Source organism: Ammodytes marinus (assembly GCF_949987685.1).
Source record: "Ammodytes marinus genome assembly, chromosome: 17".
NCBI lineage: Eukaryota > Metazoa > Chordata > Actinopteri > Uranoscopiformes > Ammodytidae > Ammodytes > Ammodytes marinus.
In genome coordinates, this window is record NC_137221.1 from 19,842,521 (window position 1) to 19,864,477 (window position 21,957).

The 21,957-nt window shown below is 42.2% G+C and overlaps 1 protein-coding gene across 2 annotated transcripts; it reads left to right on the forward strand.

Moving 5' to 3' along the window:
• Positions 1-2,345: 2,345 nt before the first annotated feature.
• fndc5b (fibronectin type III domain containing 5b) lies at positions 2,346-19,159 on the forward strand (the record flags this gene model as incomplete). Of its 2 annotated transcripts, none has more annotated exons than XM_080046048.1 (5): positions 2,346-2,431; positions 8,987-9,119; positions 10,494-10,692; positions 15,857-15,946; positions 19,020-19,159. In XM_080046048.1, 5 exons carry the CDS (start codon positions 2,346-2,348, stop codon positions 19,157-19,159), a joined length of 648 nt encoding a protein of 215 aa, XP_079902174.1. The 2 variants fall into 2 exon arrangements, with proteins under 2 accessions (XP_079902174.1, XP_079902175.1); XM_080046049.1 differs by having other exon boundaries at positions 2,346-2,427; positions 9,001-9,119.
• Positions 19,160-21,957: the final 2,798 nt, after the last annotated feature.

The following is a 21,957-nucleotide window of genomic DNA, read 5'->3' on the forward strand; positions in this document are numbered from 1 at the left end:
TGTAAGGAGATATTCACTGATTTTGAGAACAATCATTCTCCAGAATCGCTGACTTCACCTTTAATCGATCATATAGGACCCACATTTTCCAATTTGGACTTGGTATATAACACCACATTGCTCTTGTTTACTTCTTTATAGGGCAGGGATTGAATGTTTTATGGAGCACATATACTGTAAGGCCACCGATACACATATACGTCAATAATAATGCTGTTTCCTGGTCACATTCCAGATACTGATTTAATATGTTGGTCGAGGCGGCAAGGCAGAAATGTGCTGAATGAAAGCAAGAAAACGATTGAATGTGTGTGGACTACATTCTGCTGCAGGGCTCTTCTTTGGTGCTGAGCCATGAGTCCACTTTGTAAATAAGGATCTGAAATGCATATTGTTGTGGGTTTTTTATATTATTTTTTTTATCGAGTGTAAGTTTTTCTACATTGTGGTTTGGGTTGAACTGAAAGGTTTTGAAAAAATGAAAATGAAATAAACACCTTGTTCATATTATGGACCATCTGGACAGTGTTTTTAATGAACCATTCATCCAATGCTTTCCTCCCATAATAATCACTGCGACCGATGCTGAAGCGACATCCAGGCCAGGATATTCCTTTGAGCCCCTTATGATGCCATCAAGTTTACTCGCTCCCACTTCTGAGAGCTCCAAAGCCACTGAACACATTATTGCCTATACTAACAGACTGAGGAGGCCTTTACTCTTTAAGACGAGCAAACGGATCTTCATATGTTAAACTAGTTGTGTGTCCCTTTCATTGTGAGTGGTTTCATAGGAAATCTTTGGGAGAACTCCACAAAGCTTTCTCCTGAAACTTACTCCATGCTAACTTGGCTTACGTCCACAAGAAGCACAATACTTGATTTTTTTTTTTGCTTGAATTCCCAAATTTGTATTGTCAATGAATCAAACTGGCCAACAGTTTGTCAGCTATATGGCTTACATGACTGTAACACTAGTAATGTTATACTAACGTCATCCAGGGGCTTTAGCTTATACTTTGTTATTCAATAGTGATTCATTTATACCGTCTGGGACTCATGGCTTATGGGAAACATCTAAGACGGGAGATGACTGAGTGTGGGGGGTTTACTCATTGAAGGCATCAGGTGGACAGGTGAATACATGAGAGAGAGAGAGGATGAGGACGCACCATGAAAACTACCTCTAGACTTTCTACACTTTCTCCCTGTAGACCTTATGTGTATTATACCTGTATGTATTTGGTTTGCAAATGTAATATGTGTATGTATTAAATAGTAAAGCCTACAGTATTTACACAGTTCCCAGATCATATTCTGGGCTGTTCAGTGTGAATTTAATACACTGCCTTGGTCTGAGAAAAGAGAGGATGCAATTCACGGGGAGCAATTTACCTCTGCTGAATAATGCATCCAGCACACATGATTTGAAAAGTAACAGCATTGCAAACCCGAGGGAATGCACTGACAGTAACCCAAAGATGTTCACTTTACCATCATGTAAAACAAAAAGTCCTCTTGTTTTAAAAATGTATGTCAAACTTAATTTATTTCGGTCAATCGATCAATCTAGCCTATTCAAGAAATGTAATATAAGCCTATTATTAATAGCCTACTTAATCAATGGATAGCCCTTAGGGATGAATCATCTCGTTTTCGAGTACATCAGCACTATTACACTTGTAAAATCACATTGATGACTGACAGAGTGATAGGCTATTTCCTTGGAGGTTTGGCCAATTTTGCCAAGGACTGGAGTGTGTGTGTGTGTGTGTGTGTGTGTGTGTGTGTGTGTGTGTGTGTGTGTGTGTGTGTGTGTGTGTGTGTGTGTGTGTGTGTGTGTGTGTGTGTGTGTGTGCGCGCGTGCGTGTGTGCGTGTGTGTGTATCTGTGAGTGAGAGAGATAGGGGGAGTCATAGCTGTGGTGGCGGCGGCACGCTGCACTCTGCAGCACTTTGCGCACTCCTTTTACGCTCCGCTCACCTCTCCACGTAGTAAAGCCCCACCGGGCCGTCGCCAGCAGCAGCCACTCTGGGTCTGCCGGTGGTCTGAGGGGCCGTCACCAAAGCTCCAGCGCCCGGACACCGAGACTTAACGGACACGGTATCGAACATCACCACCACCGCCCCCTCCCTCCCTTACTGTCATCCCTCCTCCTCTTTTTTCTCGCTGTGCTGCAGCGTCCAAGTTCAGGTGAGCTCTCGTCCCCGGCACAACAAGTCCTCTCCCCGGGGTAGCCTATACTACCGACCGACCGCCCGGCATGCCCGCTCCCTCCCGTTAAATGGGACGTTTATAAATGGGCCGCGCAGGATGTGAAGCCCCGCTAGAAGAAGCAGCAGGAGGATGGCGAAAGCAGGCATGTCTGCCGCGGCGGTGGCACTGCTGCTGCTGCTGGGCTTCCTGTCAGTGTCCCCCGTTCATGCCGGTGAGTTTGACTACAGGTTTTGACTTTTGACGGACGATCATCTGGGCTAAACAAGGGGGATGATAGGCTACGGTGCTGGAAGTGTATAGGATTAGCATGTTTGGACCAGAGCTGTCTCAATGTGATGCATGGTGTAGGCTAAATCACAGTGGAGCTAATCTCTTTTGGAAAAGCTTGTTAAGGATCAGCATCAGCCTGGTTAAAACAATAAGATCTGTAATGCCCCAAAAATTGCTGTATTCTTCTACTGTCTGAATATGAATTACACCTGGTTTCTACAAAAATTAGTTACAGAATGTTATTATTACCAACAAAAAAGAAGGTCTATTTTTTGTGCTCCGTGATTGGTTTAGGGAAGTTCTTCTTTTTCAAGGGAATTAAACTATCAAACTGTGCATAACATTTGAGAAGATACAACTCTTAACCAACAACCAATTAAGTGCTTGAGCTGAAACAATTGGTTCTCCAGAAAAATGTTTCGGAAATAATTTGGATTATGCAATATAGGCTTATTTTAGTCAGGGTCAAACTCAATACTCAAACCAAATGACCATAACAATCTGCAGGTAACAGCTTCAGTGGCATGAGGATGCGATGCATTTCTTTTGTCTCTGTGGCTTTTTCACTGTTGGGTTTTTTCCAAAATATGATCATTTGTAGACTGGTATTTTTCACTATTTTCTGACATTTGATGGACTCATTTCTTGATTAACAGTATTGTATCACTGTCACGAAATTACTTGCAACACTAAAGTGTGTCACCCTGCCTGAAGACATTCAGCTTCAGTATCCATCAATGGCCATATCCATCAGTGTTATGTAACAGTATGAGATTGAAGAAGGATGACATATTACAATTCAAAACCCTACATACATACAGCATGGATTCCAATCATTCTACATTATGTGCACGTCTTATGGTGTGAGTAGCACCTCATCTATCTTTCATGATAACACATATTTTTAACCTGCAGCGGCTTCAATCCAAGACTAGCGTTCAAGTATTGGTTACATTGCGTCCCAATGATAAACCGGGAAATGACATCGATAGGATCATGTGGGGATTTATCTCAACCTCCACGGATATGATTTTTGGCTTCCTGTGGCTGGAGATTATTGTATAGCTTTAATAGGGAGTTCTGTGGACTGCTAAGAACGGATGGAAGTCCCACTCGGCTATTGTACTGTGTGTGTGTGTGTGTGTGTGTGTGTGTGTGTGTGTGTGTGTGTGTGTGTGTGTGTGTGTGTGTGTGTGTGTGTTGTGCTTGCTGGATGATACACAGAGGGAAAACAGCTATTCAATGTATCACACACATGAAATTGAACGCACACACGAACCGTATACTCTGCATTATCAGCAAACACCCACAGAGCCTTTGGGAGCCACATAAACACACACTTACTTACACACACACACACACACACACACTTACTTACACACACACACACACACACACACACACACACACACACACACACACACACACACACACACACACACACACACACACACACACTCACAACACACCTGAAAATGAATTCCACCAACACTATGCAACAGTCCCCTCTTTTCTCTTCTGCATCTTGGTGATTGTGTTAGTGTTGGGCAAACAAGGAGGGAGCAAACAAGAGAGTACATTCTTCCTCCGGTAATACCATTATTTGACTCCCCGAACAAGTCGAAAGGACGCCTTGGCTGTTCAATATTTGCGTAGGTGTGAGCCAGGGGGATAATGTCATTTGCAAAAAGTGAGAGTGTGCACTCATGCCGCTAGTAATCCGTCGGGTAAACCGAGGAAAAGAATGAGCAGTGTCGAAAAATCGGATCATACATACACACACACGCACACACATACACACACATACACACGCACGCACACACACACACACACACACACACACACACACACACACACAGCTTTAAATAGAGTGGAGAAGCTATCACCGAGACAATGAGGGCATACAGACTGAGGTGGGAATTATCAAAGCAAGACTTATGTCACTTTTGAAAGACGTATTAGTTTGATAGTATTTACCCTTCAAAGTAGTGGTCATAAGTGAATTAATAAGTCCACACACACTCAGGCGTTTGACAACTTCAATCTCACAAGGTCTTACGTGAGTATTGCATGTGCTCTGTGAATAGGACGCTATCTTTTCCTCTCATTTGCACAGGTTTGGCGGCTGCAAAAGCAGTGCAACCCTTTGGTGGATTTAGCCCAAAGACTCTATTGTAGAAGGACATGCAAATTGTACATTGCATTTCCCCAAACAAAGGTCCCCCAGTGGAACAATAGGTGCAAGTCCCTCAATTGGATAAACTAGCATTTGTGTATTTTCCTGTCCATTGGGAGTATGGAGCAAGTTTCTATGCTAAACCTGTGTGTGTGTGTGTGTGTGTGTGTGTGTGTGTGTGTGTGTGTGTGTGTGTGTGTGTGTGTGTGTGTGTGTGTGTGTGTGTGTGTGTGTGTGTGTGTGTGTGTGTGTGTGTGTGTGTGTGTGTGTGTGTGTGTGTGCGTGCGTGCGTGCGTGCGTGTGTGTGTGTGTGTGATCTAGCACTCTGACTTTGGTGTTGCTTTTACAAGTCATGCTCATGGGGAATAAAACACAGACTGATCATAGAAGCCCTTGAGTTGGTCTTAGCACACACACACACACACACACACACACACACACACACACACACACAAACCCAGTGCTCCCTTTGTAGTTAAGGGAGGAAGAAGGTGAAGCAAGGCTGTGATCAAACCCATCCTAGTAAATCCCCTGATCAACAAAAAACACTGCATTGAAATTCTGGGATGTGACTTCTTTGGCCCGAACACTGAGATCGATCGGCAGCATGTGAAACATCCGTATGAGTCACACTTTAATTAGATGTGTGTGGGAGAAAGAAGCGAGAGGAAGAGGTAAGGATAGGAACGTGTGTGCGTGTGTGTGTGTATGTGTGTGAAGACGAAGACGGATGATAAACAGAGCCTTCTTACGGGAAACACCACGAGACCTGTGTTGATGGTTAATTAGGCCTGGTATTTATAAAAGCAGAGACATTTATCGCATTTGTGGGAGAAGAAGAGAAGATATTAGGGGGGCGAGAGAAAAAATAAGAAGGCGAGGAAGCCATGCATATGCGTATTTAGGTCTCCACTGTATTTATCTTGTATTACTCCTGTATGTCTAAGGTTAAATTCCTCAAATGTATATTGAAGAGTACTCAGACTGTACCTCCCCAGTACTCAGACCATACACCACACACCGCATCATACTGGTCTGCATGGCTGTTGTCAAATCAAATCAAATCAGTTTTATTTGTATAGCCCAATATCACAAATTGACATTTGCCTCAGTGGTCTTTACATTCCATACAATATGATACAATATGACACCCTGCCCTTACACCCTTAGCTCGGCTGAGAAAGTACTCCCAGTAAAAAACCCCTTACCGGGATTAAAAAATGTTTGAAGAAATCTCAGGGAGAGTTGACAAAGTAAGGGATCCCTCTCCCAGGACGGACATGCTGCAATAGATGTCATAAGTAGAAAAAATCACGAAGGATTTTGATCATTGCCCAGATCTTTACATAATAGTAAGTAGAGTGCGAATAGTGTGGATGCAGGAGGACTTCAGATGCTGCCAGAGGGGGGACCGGATCCACACCGTCTCGTTTCACCAGGGAAATCTAAGGTTTCCAGCGCCAGGATTACATCCAACGTCTCCAGGCGGCTTCCTCAACCACTGCAACATCTTACGCGTTGATGATCCATTCTCAGCTGCTGCCAGAGGGGGGTGGGGACCGAATCCACACCGTCTCGTCACCACCAGGGAAAACTGGAAGACGACAGACAGACAACCAATGAGCGGAGCAAAATTAATTTAAATATTTAAAGATTGAACAAGTATGCGAGTAGAAATAGTACTATTCTGATGGACGATGAATCAGTGCTGGTGTGAGGCAACAGCAGACAGGGAGGGTCCGTTCCTAGGATGGCTGATTCCGCACAGAACTCAGAGTCAGTCGTGTAGCATGGGGAGTGCTTGGTAAGGCCCCCGAGTGGCACCGGGCAAGCAGTCTTCCGTACACCATAATTCCCATGTCCGCCTGTCGGACAGGGATTCGGTGCTGGGCTCTTCCTTCTTTGCTCGCCGCTACTGAGGGAATCCTGGTTAGTTTCTTTTCCTCCGCTGTTTCTTTTCCTCCACGTAGTAATATGCTTGAGTTTAGCGGGTTTTCCCAGAGGAAGCCTATTCTAAAGATGATGCACAAGAAACCCCACAAAAAGTTTGCTGAAGACAAGCAGACTACGGACATGGATCACTACAACCATGTTTATTGTTTATTGTTTATTGTTTATTGTTTATTGTTTGTTGGATCCCCATTAGTTGTCACCATTGTGACAACTATTCTTCCTGGGGTCCCTAAAAAGCATGTCATGTCTTATGGTCTAGATACATTTATTTGGTTCAGATGGCGTTATCAGTGTGGAGCGGCAACCGGGTGAGGAGTACAAAGACAAGTGTGTCTTGCCTAGAGTCAAGCATGATGGTGGGAGTGTCATGGTCTGGGGCTGCATGAGTGCTGCCAGCACTGGGGATCTACACTTCATTGAATGCTAACATGTAGGGGAGACCGGGGTAAGTAGGCACACTTTTTACTCTAGTGAGCATTGCTCATCACCTAAACATCTTTCAATAGTCATTCCTACATTAAATTGAAGCTTAAGGTGTTGGCTTGAAATGGGAACCCCTCACTTTTTCTAACTTATTGTAATAAAGAAGAAATGTACACATTGTGACAACCAACCCCATCAAGGGGTCGGTTGTCACACACTATGGGGTTGTTTGTCACAATGTTATCTTAATGGGAAAAATCTTAAAAAGAAGGCAAGAAAGCAGAACTAAATTTGAAAGTTTAATTTCATTGTCAAGTTGAAAAATAGGCCTACATAACTTCATGCATCTTAACACAAAATGAGCAAGGAATAAGCAAAGAAGAAATCCATATTAAGACCAACCTACTGTATGTAACAACATAAAGAACAAAACAAATAGGTCTAACAATAATAGCCTACTCAACTAGGATACACACATTCACTATCTGAGTTACAGTGATGGCAAATGTGGGTCTGCTCACTAACTGAGCAGATATTGTGTGCCCACTGGTTGCACATACAACACTTCTCCCTTACCTCCCCTGAATGGCTGCTGGAGAACGTTTCCATACAAACCAAACACAAACTATCCTCTTCTTCTGATGAAGATTCCTTTTCCTGTCTCTTTCTCTTTTTCCCCAGCTGGGGTGGAGTGCACTGGGTGAAGTAGCCTTGGCAACTGGTCTACTTTGGGATGCACTGGGTCGTTTTGATTTTGTTGCCCTTTTTCTCTTTTGCATGCTAGCTGCCTTTTTCCTGCTCTATTCTCTCCTTCTCTGGGGTGTCAGTGAGGATACAGCTTGACATTTTCTTTTGTTATTGGGTTCCTTTCCTGGCTGCACCCTTTGGATAACATGTGACAACCAACCCCCCAAAAAATATGACGACCAACCCCAACCGGAATTTCTTGCTATCATCAAGGCCAACAACCATCTGACAACTAATTAGCTTGCTAAAAACAATCTAAACTATAGCTTACCCTTCACACTTTTTTACGGTAACAAGTGTTTTGTTATAAACCCAATGTGTAAGAGCCTAGAAGAAAAATACTGAGGAGCTAAATATTTTCAATTTGACATGAAAAACACTAATAGTCCTCTCACCTCAAATTCAGCAGTCTAACTCCAAGGAAGACTATGAAGGTGACCTCTGATCCCAGTTGTGGATATTTACATACCAAAATTTAACAGACAGCACCTTCTGGTTCCGAGATATAACGATTGTGACAACCTACCCGTGTGACATATTACCCCATTCTCCCCTACTGTGACATACTGAAGCAGAGCATGATCCCCTCCCTTCGGGAACTGGGCCTCAGGGCAGTATTCCAACATGATAACGACCCCAAACACACCTCCAAGACGACCACTGCCTTGCTTCAGAAGCTGAGGGTAAAGGTGATGGACTGGCCAAACATGTCTCCAGACCCGAACCCTATTGAGCATCTCTGGGGCTTCTTAAAACAGGAGATGGAGGAGCGCAAGGTCTCCAGTATCCACCAGCTCCTTGATGTCGTCATGAATGAGTGTAAGAGGATTCCAGTGGCAACATGTGAAGCTCTGGTGAACTCCATGCCCAAGAGGGTTAAGGCAGTGCTGGAAAATAATGGTGGCAACAAAAAATATTGACACTTTGGGCCCAATTTGGACATTTTCGCTCAGGGGTGTACTCACTTTTGTTGCCAGCACTTTATTATTAGTTATTTTGAGGGGACAGTACATTTACACTGTTATATAAGCTGTATACTGACTACTTTACATTGTATCAAAGTGTCATTTCTTCAGTGTTGTCCCATGAAAAGATATAATGAAATATTTGAAGAAATGTGAGGGGTGTACTCACTTTTGTGAGATACTGATTCATGACATGTCTCTTCTCATTTGTTTCCCTTGGCCATACTGGATGTTTGTGTGTGTGTGTCAGACTCCCTGCTGTCAGCTCCACTCAATGTGACCATCAGAGAGATTGAGGTGAACTCGGCGGTGGTCACGTGGGAGATCTTGGAGGGGGACCCAGTCATTGGTTTCGCCATCACCCAACAGGTATACCTCTAATGCCTATCTGGTGTGAGTGAGAAAGTGACAAACATTTGGACAGGGTTTAGATCAGAGGTTTACCAAACTGTGTGGAGGGAGAGAGAGCCACGAAGCAGAGGAACAGCATGTGGTGAAAGCCAGGGACAGGTGCCGGTGACTCTGAAAACAACAGGAGGTTAAGTAGTTTGGTTCCGCTCACTAACACGCTCATCGGTTGCAGCAACAGCAACTCAAGGAGGACATCAAGTTACTTGAAAAAGCTTGGCGCCTAGTTACTGCAAATTTGTTAACATATTGCACCATTATAACATAGATAATGCATGTATTTGTGGTATTATTTTTAATATCCATCGAAAAATAATTGTCCCTAAATATGATTAGAAACAATGGAGAATCCCCTTTTAATTCCAGATTTTTTTTTTAAAGTGAACTGGTGATAGCTGTCCTTACATCCAAGGGCACATTGCAAACAGCAACTAATAGACCAATCAGCACACTTTAAATTGTGCCAATACACCAACATAGAAGCAAATATAGGCTCAGAGAAATGGAGGTCTAATTTTTGCATCCAAATACTTGTAGATGAACCTTCTTCAGATACTTTTTTGAATGTGCTTTTAAGTCTGTATACAGTTTAAATAGCTTCGGAGATCCCCTTATTTAATTGCCATGCAAATTAAAAAAAGCCCCGAAGGAGACCTACTCTTGATATAGCAGAAACCAACTGACCTGAGCAAGCAGTCCTTGTTGGATAATTATGTACATTTCAAGCAGAGTTTACATGGCCAGAGAAGCATAATTTTTTAAAGCTTAATTACATTTCAGGAGAAACCCATGGAGCCTTTACTGAACTGTTATCCGAGAGAGAGGAGAAGTGCATGCATTTTCACAATATACCAGCTGCAAACAGGGGGCAGTTTTTTTTTGTTGCGATTTTCACAGGAGGGATTTTCAGCAAGGAAATCTGCCTTTGCTTCCAGAAATCTGCAAGTTTGATATATAAGTATACAACCAAAGATTGTTTGCGTATAAAGTAGATAACTCCTTCATTATCACCTTCATGGAGCAAGGTGTAAATTTGACTTAAGTTAAGGGACTTAAGTTAAGGGATATTGGGTTTTGATATGCAGATATCCTGAAATGTCAGTTGATGTTATAACTAGTGAGTGGTTTTACCGAGAATTCTGTCTTCGGCACAAAAAACGCTGAAACATTTCGTATCAAAACTTTCTCTAATCTGTATCGACATAATATCTGACAGTGATCCTGATGCAGCAGTGTAATCCTGAACCTGTGACTTCTTCATATTACATGATGGAACCCTCTGTGGCCCTGACTTCTCCAGCTCTGCTCTTTGTTTTTCCCGTCGCCGGTCTGCAGAAGAAGGATGTCCGCATGCTGAGGTTCATCCAGGAGGTCAACACCACCACGCGCTCCTGTGCTCTGTGGGACCTGGACGAGGACACGGAGTACATCATCCACGTTCAGAGCATCAGCATGGCAGGCAGCAGTCCAGCCAGCGAGCCCATCCTCTTCAGAACTCCCAAAGAGTCCGAGAAGATGGCATCCAAGAGCCCAGGTAAGGGAATGATGATTCACTTTAAACAGTAACAAGGGTGAATATGTAATGCAAAAGTTTGTTCGCCTCTAGTTTGTTTCCTTACTTACTGAAAAGGACATGTGCAGCGTAATAAGCAACTCTTGTTTGTCCCCAATGCTGTCTTTATTGTTACTGGAAGATGTTTCAGCGTTCAGCATTCAGCTTTCAGCGTTGCAAGTCATTAACTACTGTGATCAGTGTCGTCTTGCTTCCATGGGGACATAGAATGTGTACAGAAAAAAATCCTTGAATTGATGTGCGCCTTTGCAAGGATTCATGAATATTTTAGTTGAAATCGTCAAAAGCCAAGAAACACACTAAACAGTATGAGTTTTTAGGTCTTCACAGCACATGCTCCAAACGGATCCATATAGGTACGGTACATACGAACACAGATTTAAAGGGCAGCTCCTAACCAGAGGCAATAACACAGCCGAGCACTAATGTACAATTTACATTCTTCATCGCGACAAAGAAAATGCTTACTTGACATTTATTAACAATAAAACGCATAGACTTGCTGTCTTGTTGAGAACCCCTCCCCCACCTCCCATACGATGTATTGTTCTAATTCTCAAATGCAGGCTGCTGTTATCTGGAGCGGCTTGCAGCACTTCCAATTTTATCATGTCCGACCCAGTTACAGAGCCAAGAGCAGACGCCTCGGAGGGACACTGCGAAATGCTAAATGCTCATCAGCAGCAAGGCGATAAGAGAAGAAGAGGTGCAGTGTATTCCCATTTGAAACACCCCTGTGTGGTAGCTTGTCCCCATGAGGCAGGGAAACGTGTTCAAGTGTGATATACACTGTAAAAGAGTTAACCTTAACTCTCTTCCGCAGTACTTTCAGCAATGATCCAGGCTAATTTCTTCTAGTAAATGGCCTCTTTCAACCTAAACCTATGCCGTCCGTCTGTTGCTACACATTTCAAGCTTTCCGTACTTGTATGGCACTATGCAGTATAGAAAATAAAGTTTTAGTATTGAAACAATGGGAGTGTTGATGGATTTCAGTCAGAAGACAAAAGCAAGTTTGTAATTTGTATTGTGCCATCTCTTTTGCCAATCAAAATGACAACCGGAGCTCTCAGATTATGTCCGCTGTAGCTAGCTCGCTAACTTAAGCATGTCGGTTGGCCTGAAACGGGAACCGTCTAAATCTGGTTTTATGTAGCACTTGATTACCACAGGACATGATGTGCCTCAGAAGTAATGTAAGGTTACTACTGTGAGCTTGTTAGCCTGATAAGCTAACGATTGTAGCTCATGTTTGAACAGACAAGAACATTGTTTAAATAACTCCTTACACTTATTATTTAGTATTTCTGGTTTTAGAAGGACAGAGATAGAAGTAACTGTACCTGGATAAACTGCATATTCCTAAATTTGGAGACACTTCATTGATAAAAAAATGAAGACAAGTGAATTACCTAGAGGAGAGAGGTATCTCACATTTATGGCTGGTGTTTGAAAGAAATCAGATTTTCAGATACTAGACAGGAATATATTGTAATATTCTGCTGTGTATGTATGTGAGGACATGAGAAATAGGTATTTAGCATGACGATTTGTCTTGATGTTGAGGGGCTGAAACATTTTGTTTTCTGCGGCTTTGATGGACGTTCCCTGTGAGTGTGTGCGTTTATGGAAGCATTCATTAGCTGGCCTGATTAAATCTCCAAGCCATTACTGCTCTCCTCCCCTTCTAAGCTGGTATTAATCAGCCTGACAACAGTTGGTAACTGCAGGCAGTGCGCAATACAACACAACACAACACCAAACACAAACTACCTGTGTGATGAGTGTGTGTGTGTGTGTGTGTGTGTGTGTGTGTGTGTGTGTGTGTGTGTGTGTGTGTGTGTGTGTGTGTGTGTGTGTGTGTGTGTGTGTGTGTGTGTGTGTGTGTGTGTGTGTGTGTGTGTGTGTGTGTGTGTGTGTGAGTGCATGCGTGTTTGTGTGTGCATGCGTGTGTGCATCTGTATCTGTCCTTACATCTGCCAATCTCTCTGTCAGCAGCTCATGTCCAATTACAGAAAACATATTGCAAAAACCCTGAATGCGAGGAGTTTCATAATGTTGTAAAGCCTTTATTGGCTAGTGGGCTATTCATGTATAAAGTTGAATGATTATCAGCTACATAGTAGGAGTTGCAAAATGGTCAGTATTGTAAATCAATCCTTTACAGCGGTAAAACATTACAGATCCTGCTTAAGGAGGGAACTGTTTCAACCTGTAATTCATCTCTGACACTGGTGCAGCAGCAGTCTGATGCACATTTTAACCCTACACACACTATGGATGTCTCCCAATGCAAACCACTGTGCCGGGCTCTTCCCTGTACAAATGCAGTAGTCTTCCAAGCAAAAAGCCCTGTTTCCTGAATGGTGGGAGCAGGTAGTGCCTATTTATGTGAATAGGATAGGCCTCACTAAATAAACAAGATGAGGTGTATGGAATTTGGCTTGAGGTTTTTCTACACAACATAAAGGAATGGATGTTTTAGCTGTACAATCAGTTCCAGTTATGACCAGCCTTGTGAAAAGAAACAGGAGACCTCATGCATCAAAAGTTTGTTGTTAGCCTCAGGATGTAACGAGCCAATGATGATCTGATCATTTGTGTATAACCTTATCAAGGCTGCTTTGATAATTGCATCGGTCACAGTGAGCACTGTAACCAGGTTATCTGACTTTCCTGAAGGCATAACTTTATTAACAAAACAGCTTTACCTGGCAGCTTTTCAGATGGCTCAGCTCAGCTTTCTGTCAGTATTTTGACTCTGCAAAGCCGTCTGTCCTTGAAAACTGCACTCAATTACTCATTTCACATTAAAAGGGTAATTATATCACTTTATCACAGTTAAAGGAAAAGGTTACGCTACCCGTTCGTTTACTTTCAATACTTAGCCCACCTCCATCAAAATTGCCTTCAAACAACTCACATTTTTAGTATTTAACACATGTTACATACTTAAAAAAATAATAATATTAGAAATTGTGCTTTAACAAGGTGGTGATTCAGCACATTAGAGGGATTTACTGACCATAAGCTTAGCCACAGCGACTGCACACTGCTGACCAGAAGTCCCAACCTCAGCTGCAAGCTTTACTCACCCAAATTCTGGGCTTCCTACTCATGACTCTTGCTGTTTGGACTAGTTGTTTTCAAAGTGTTTGTGGCCAAGGCACATCAGAGAGCCAGCCAAAATCTCTCGGCACACCTGTATTCAATATCATCCATAAGCCGTTGTGCAGTTTAATGCAATAGGCATAATTGTTTCAAATCAAAAGGCACACCTGGCTTTGTCTGACACAGCATACAAGTGGGCCGCGGCACGCCATTGGGGAACAATTTTCTAGACTATCAAATGAATCTCATCATGGAGTTATATTACGTAAGTAAGTAGGCCTTAAACTTGCAACTCTACCCTCACAACATAAAGATGTAATCTGCTATTAGCCTATCAACTTTCTCAGAGCACACCTCCCCTCTGTCAAGGCCGAGGCCTCAGCTTCAGCTCAAAGAGATCACCATGGCAACAAGAAGCCTGAGATCAACCACAGGAGCACTGTGGTTCTGGACTCATTCAGACCCTGAAGCAGGATCAAGCCTTCTAGAGTCATTACACAAGGCTAGCCTCTGTTCCTCTAGCTTCTGTAACTCAATGCAATCTTGCTTCCATCATCTCTGGAAACATGACATGTGACATGTGTGTTGCTGAGGTGAACTCTCCATTTTCTAAGATAAAAGCACCATCCATCCATCCATCCACTACAGCAGTAGTCTGTAGCTGAGATGTTTAGCTATGTTCCAGGGCTGATGAGAAATGCTTGAGTGATATTATGATAAGATTAATTTATATTAAATTATAGCTATATAGAAAAAAAATACTGCCCCCATCTAATAATGTAGAGTGAGCAACATGGCTGCCGCATACTGTTGAGAAAGGCTCTGTTCCAGCGCTGCTACTTTTTTTTTTGCCAATCATAATTAATGCGCCAGGCATCCATAAAACCCCTGTTTTCCTGTTGAATAAATTTAAGTATTTTATTCACGATTCTGGCGTTTTACTACAAAATCTGTATTTTATTGCAACGAGAGTTTATAGGCTTTGGCAATTCCATGAATTGCTGCAGTCAGCTGTTATCGTAAAATATGCTGTATTTACCATATTATAATGCAACCCTTTTCGTATTATGCAGCGCTATGCCAAGGACGTCACCCCCTGTTTGGAAGCGGGAGAAAACTTGACTCAGGGGAAATGTTGGGTATAAAGCACTCGGCCCTGCTGCTGGCAACAGACAGTGAGAGGTTGTGGTCCACACCGTGTTCAAACTTTTAACCCTGTGATTGGTGTTTTGCTGCATCTTGCCAGGGTCCTGTCAGCAGGAGGAACTCAGTGAGTGATGAGGTTGGGATCCGGCTCCCTCACTCTCTGTAGACCTCTGCTTTCACTTAGCTTTAATTACACTGACCAGAGTGAAGAATTTACACAAGGCGGCCTCTCTGCCTCCCCAGTCGCCCTGTTATATGCTTTTATCTCTCCCTGCAGACTCTCACCGGGATGGCAATTTCACATCTTTTCTCTGCGACAATGAATCTCCTAGTCCTTAGTGGCCCACTGTTGACTTTGACTGTGTGTGTGTGTGTATGTGTGTGTGTGTGTATGTGTATGTGTATGTGTATGTGTATGTGTATGTGTATGTGTGTGTGTGTGTGTGTGTGTGTGTGTGTGTGTGTGTGTGTGTGTGTGTGTGTGTGTGTGTGTGTGTGTGCTTGTATTACTCATGTTGTAGGGACATTTGTCTGTCTACACAGTGATATTCTGGGGACTTGCCTTCCTTTTGAGGGCAAAATGGAAGTCCCCATTATGTAAATAAGTACATTTTAGGGTGAATACTTGCTTAAGGTAAGGGTAGACTTAGGTTTTGGTTGGGGTAAAGGGTTAGGGTTATGCAAGTAGTGGTTATAGCTATAGCAAGTCTCCAGGAAATCAATGTAACTCTGCAATGTCCTCAGAAGTGATGAAAACGCGTGTGTGTGTGTGTGTGTGTGTGTGTGTGTGTGTGTGTGTGTGTGTGTGTGTGTGTGTGTGTGTGTGTGTGTGTGTGTGTGTGTGTGTGTGTGTGTGTTCTCTCTGCAGACGAGGTGATGATGGAGGAGTTTGGTCATGCTGCCCAGCTGAGGGCAGGGGAACTCATCATCATTGTTGTGGTGCTCATCATGTGGGCAGGTAATATTCCTTTTCAGCTACGCACATTTATCACTGCAGACCGTATAGGAATCCATTGTCTTTGGGGCAACTAAGCTTACTGACTGAAGTCTTATAACGAGACAAACACCCTGGCATTGGCTTCATCTCTATGTGAGGACTATTGTTTGCCTTGCAGTGCTATTGGGAAAATGTGATGCTAGCCAAACAAAATAAACAAACATCGAATCCTGGTTAAAATGCAGCACTGCCATTCAGATATCTGTCTTGTCAAAACAGACAGAAATGGGTGACAGGGAGAGAAAGAAAGACCATATCACTATCAACAACTAATTATCTTAATCTGTATTGGCCCTGAAAGGGGATTTGTCATGCAGCCAGATGAAACATAGAACACTAGCATACTTAAACATAAAATAGGCCTACATAAAATGATGTATAATGCATAAGAAATCCACTATCCAAATCAAGGGTTTAAGGAAAGAGGATGTGTGTTGTACACTTTATAACATACATTTGTATCTGATGATGTTCACTGAAGTCCTTAGAATTCGTCCTGATAGGGAAATAAATGTCTGTAACAAATTTCAAAACCAAAAAATTTAGTTTTCCAATCCATCTGGTAGATATTGACACACAAGTCAAAACTTTAATCTGCTTATAGTGCTATAGGAAATACCAGAGGATCTCCACAGTTATTAGGATTCATTCCATGGAGAGTACCATGGATCTGCACTGTTGTTTACATGGCAATTAGTCCAGTGATTGTGTTAAGAAATGTCACTAAAAAAACTACAATTTTAAGATAATGGTGGCAATAGATTACAAGTTAGGAAATCTACAAAATTGATAGGATCCTCTGGGAACCATGACAATTCATTCCAAATCCATCCATTCAATAATAGTTTTTTTTCATTCAAGACCAATGTGGTCGCTTCCATCATGGATAAAAAACAACAACAATGCCATGACACAGTTATCTTCTTTAGCATCTTTGGTTTGGTTACATCGATGAAACATGCTAGCTTAATTAGAATGACCTGGCAATGCCCCGTCTATCAAAACTCATTTAAAATGCATAGTTTACTCCTGTTAACTCAAAATCTCTCACAAGTCCTTCACAGCAGTTGCAGAAACTCTCACTCACACATTATAATGAGAACATATTGATTTCAACACAAAAAGAGATGTCAGCTGCCTCACTCTTTGCATTATTTAAAGGAGATCCGCAGCTGCTCAGTCAGAGAGGGAGAAGTTTATATTTAAACTTACATTCACTTGAAATGAGATTTTTTTCCAATGGACCATAATGGATATGAAAGAAACTATAAGGATACATGAATGATGAAACTCAAGTCTGGGGTATCCAAGCTTGAAATGCACAGGGTGTCCACTCACCAACTCACATTTCCATCATCACAAAGTACAGTTAACTGTTTCTATCGTTCCATCAGTACAACAGTTTCTGCTTCTTATCCGAGTCATTAGCTCCGTGTTGCGGTTATCTTCTTTTTGTCTTTGCATCTCAGCATTGTTGTGCATATTCATCCACACAGCTATAAATATTCCTTCCTTACCCACTTCACCGAGTTTAATGAGATACAAATATGGCCCAAAAAACTGTCTATGGCTTATGCGGTAACAACAAGAGGCCTACATCTCCCTCACCAATTACCCGTGAGAGAGAGAGAGAGAAAAAAAACTGAGCAATCGAGATTCGAGGAGAAAAAGAAATGAGGGCAAGATGGTGGGGAAAAAAACCTGAAAGTGAAGAAGAAGAATTGTTTTTTTACCGCTTTTAATTGGGCCTGTGGGGCATGCTGGGAGATACCACAGTGAGATATACCTTCTTGCCCTTTGGTATCTCTGTGATCAGAAGAGCAGAGGCTGACATAAGCAAAAGCCAAGACTTGCAGCCTGTGGTACAGGCCAGTTTTCCTCCTGCCTCAACCCTCCACACACCTCCACCGTCATGAATTATTCTCTTTCCTCTTTTTTCCCCCCTGCTTGTTCTCTATCTCTCCCTGCATCTATCGCTCCTCAGCCTTGTTTGTAATCCTTCTGACTGAAGGCAGGCTTCACACAGCTATCTCTTTCATCAAGTTCCTACACCTTTCAATGCATTCTGTCTCTGTCGTATTGACACATCAAAAGACAGTTGCATGATAGCGATAACAAATAGAACACATCATCACCTCCTTCATCAGTGAGTGAAATAAATGATTTGAAGTGTATCTATATTTCTAAGTGTATAGAGATAAGCATTAGAGAATTGAATATACAGTCGAAACAAATCCACAATTGCACCCATTTTGCTTAATTCAGGTCAGATTAATATAATTTCTGAATATCTGAAAGCACATTTACTATGATTCCAATGCAAAAGCTGTGTTTTTAAAACTTTGAAAAGCTCACCAACTAATGTGCTGGGGCTATCGGTCAAACCATATGGTCCACATCACCTGATGAAGTTTGCTCAGTTTTCACGAAACTGTCGGCCATTATTCTCAACAATTTTAGGGTTTCTTGTCAATCTTAAAAATTGAGATTGATTTTGAAAAATGTGTGATTAATACAGGCTTGATTGAGATTGAGTCAAAGTCATCGGGTGATTAATTTAGCTTAGCATACCGACTGGGAACAGGGGGACACAGCTAGGCTGGTTCTCTCCAGAGGTAAAAACCTTGTCAACCAGCACCTTTAAAGCGCACTAAAACATTATGATTGGTGTTCTGTCTTTGTGCTGAGCTGAGCTGAATGCCCGGGGCTTTAGCTGTATATTTATTTAAAGAGAAAATAAATGGGTCTCGACCTTCATTAATTCTCTGAAATATATGTAAGCATATTCCATTCGTCAAACTATTCCTTGAACTTGAACAAACAATACAATACATCAGAAGGCAATACAAAAATGTATTGCCTGCACATTGCAAACCATCTAGACATGATGTGATACTGTTTATATGTCCTCAAGTAATACACTTAAACCTACAAGTTTCATGGGTGCTGCTCCAATGGCTGATTTTGACTTCTGAAAGATTTCAAGAGCTGTTATTATTCTAACTCATGTCCCTCATGTCCATTGGTCTCCCAGGGGTGATTGTCCTGTTCTGTCGTCAGTATGACATCATCAAAGACAACGAGCCCAACAACAACAAGGACAAAGCCAAGACCTCCTCAGAGTGCAGTACTCCAGAGCACCCACAGGGGGGGCTACTGCGCAGCAACGTCTAAGACCAGCCCTGCATAGCATCGTGCAATAACCAACTCCTTCAAACCTCAGGACAGGTGAGGAACAGGAGATCCTTATTGACTTATTCATTGATTGGTTTTGTTCTATATTTATTTCAAGGTTTTTTTCTCATTTGCTCTACTTACTGAGGTATGCAACCCAAACAGCCCACACAAACATGTTGTCCATTTTATCCTGAAGAGAGCCACGTCTCATACATTTGGACAGTCGACCAATAAATCATTTTCAAAAACTTGTTCGTCGACTTGTGTTCCCAGTCCAACCATAGCTAGGCAAAGCAGGTGTAACAAGCTTAGGATTTCTCAACAGGCTCCAGTGTTGAGTGAGGCTGAGCAGTAAATGGATTAAACAGTACATGTATCAGATGTAATGTAAACTGCAAACGTTAGCATGTCCTGCTTGTCGTGGTGTTACAGGTGATGTAGCCCTGTTGAGCACTGATACATCCACATGTATGAGAGCCAAGATTCTACTTTTAGTGTTTAGGGTTATGAGCTCTTCCAAGTCTTCTCGGTGTCATAAACATTTTCTTTCAGTCTTTTAGCATTATATCATGTATTTAGCCAAGAAGTAGAACGAGTCAGCTGGAAACATTAATAAATGAGCTAACAAGAGTTTTCAGCAAAGTTAATTAGCTTGCTAGCAACAGCTCATAAAGTCTGCTAGCGCCATTTTGCCAAATTGCCTAATTTTTAGTGTGTCACCTGCTTTTGTCGACCTCGCTATAAAATTAATTATCCATTATTTCTTAAATGGCTAATAATTGTGGTAAATCTACCACTGTTATCACTGTATAGGCCTACTGCGGTCCCTGCAGTGAGCTGTGGGATGGGGGGCAGGGTTTAGCGAATGCTTAATTAGAAATAGGAAAATGTATACATTTATGGGACTGTAGAATGTTGAACTAATAACTACTCCCGTTTCGAGTCCATGTGATATCTGAAGTGTTAGTGTCACTCATCAAGTCCAGTACATTTGTTTCTTCTTTCAGACCCTGAGACCAACAGAAAGCCATTCTCAGACACCATGGTACTGAGGAACCGAATAACCATTACAGAAACCCTGCTCTACTCAATGACGAACTATTGAAAAATTGACCAAAACTGGAAACCACTTTAAGTAGGGCAGCCAACAGAGGACATAAAATGGCTCTGGTCAGTCGACGAACCGGAGGGGATGCCATTTCTTCTAGACAAGAACTGCTTGATTCATATGTTATGATATACGGCTACTATTTGTCAGTGGCATGGAGCCCTAGGAGTGGATCATCAAACATGAATGTCTGACTTTTTATTTTCCTTTTTTACTTCAAGTTTTTATCACTGGTCAGAGATGGCAGGAATGTAGGTCGCCTCGCAAGAATAGCTGGCCCCTTCAGCTCCAGGGGTATCGGTCAGCAGCACACAACAAAACAAGCTAAGCTCTGTTTTAAACCAATGACTTTCTCTTTTTCTATCCACCCTGCACTCCCTCCTTCCTGTCGTTATTACAACCCTTCATGTAGCCGCTCACCTCTCTGCCTGTCTTTCTGTGTTTCTCTAATAATATCGTTGGCGTTTGGTGCTCCTCCTGTTGTGATCTTTTCAGCCCTCTCAATCCCAGTGATGATTTTGTTATTGATCCAAAATGTTGCACATTGACTCTTATCTCTTGCCTCTTTCTCTCTCTCTCTCTCTCTCTCTGAACTAGAACCTTAACGCCCTTGTCTGTAAAGGGATCAATTCTAAAACTTTTGTTTTACATTGTCCCACATATTATTATTAAGAGTTGGATGATGCCGTCCATGATTCACACAATGTTCAAGGATTGACCAAGCCGGCAATCTCTCGTCAAATTGGCGTCTCACTCCAAATCTAAATTTTACACCAACTCCCAGGTTCGAAATCCAGAAGTAAAGTTCAGTGCTAAACTTTAAAAAGGACTTGCACGGCTGGCAGATGACAGATTTAGGTCCAGGCAAGGTTGGGGTTCATTGTTCATCACTGCATATTCAGCACCATATGTTGCCTGTGGTCTGATACAGGATGTGCAGGGGAAAAGTACTGGAGTTATGCATAATAATGAAATGCACACACTAGGCAAAGTCTGGCTGGGTTCGCGCTTGGTTTGGCCAGCACACCGATGATCCTCTCAGTTGTGTGGCTTTAACCCAGTCCTTTAGTGATCTAAGGCTGCAATGGGATAGAGGATTGAATGCATACAATCCTAATGTAAATTCCCTAAAGATGCACTGCTGATTTAATCACCCCACTATGTAGAACTTTTGCACCCCGGCGGCACAATTAAATCTTCCATGGATATGTAATCTACATTCAGCTGTGCTTAGATAAGCAATCATTGACCAATTCGTTTGACGGAAGGGAACGTTTCGGTTAGCATCTGCATTTAAAATGTCCAAACATTTGCTGATGCTGAGATGTCTTGGCTGTCAAACAAATCTCATGAAAGGACCCATAACATCAATGAAATGATCCTACTGTAACAAGTGATTGTCGGTGTGATTAAAGCCTGATATGTAGCTTACGAGTTACACAGAGCTCCATTTCTCTCTAAAATTTGTAACAGAAAAAAAAATCACTGAGATTTAGAAGGAAGCAATGGGCTTGGGGATCAGTGCCACAGACGGGCTAGGCCAGTCCGAAAGATATTAAGAGAACGACTAATACATCGTTGGCTTCTGTCTTTTCATGGGAGTTGTTGACAAAAATTATAATATAGAACAAGGACAGCCTAATCCTTTAAATTAAAGAAAAGTTGTATCGTGTTTTTTTTATCAATA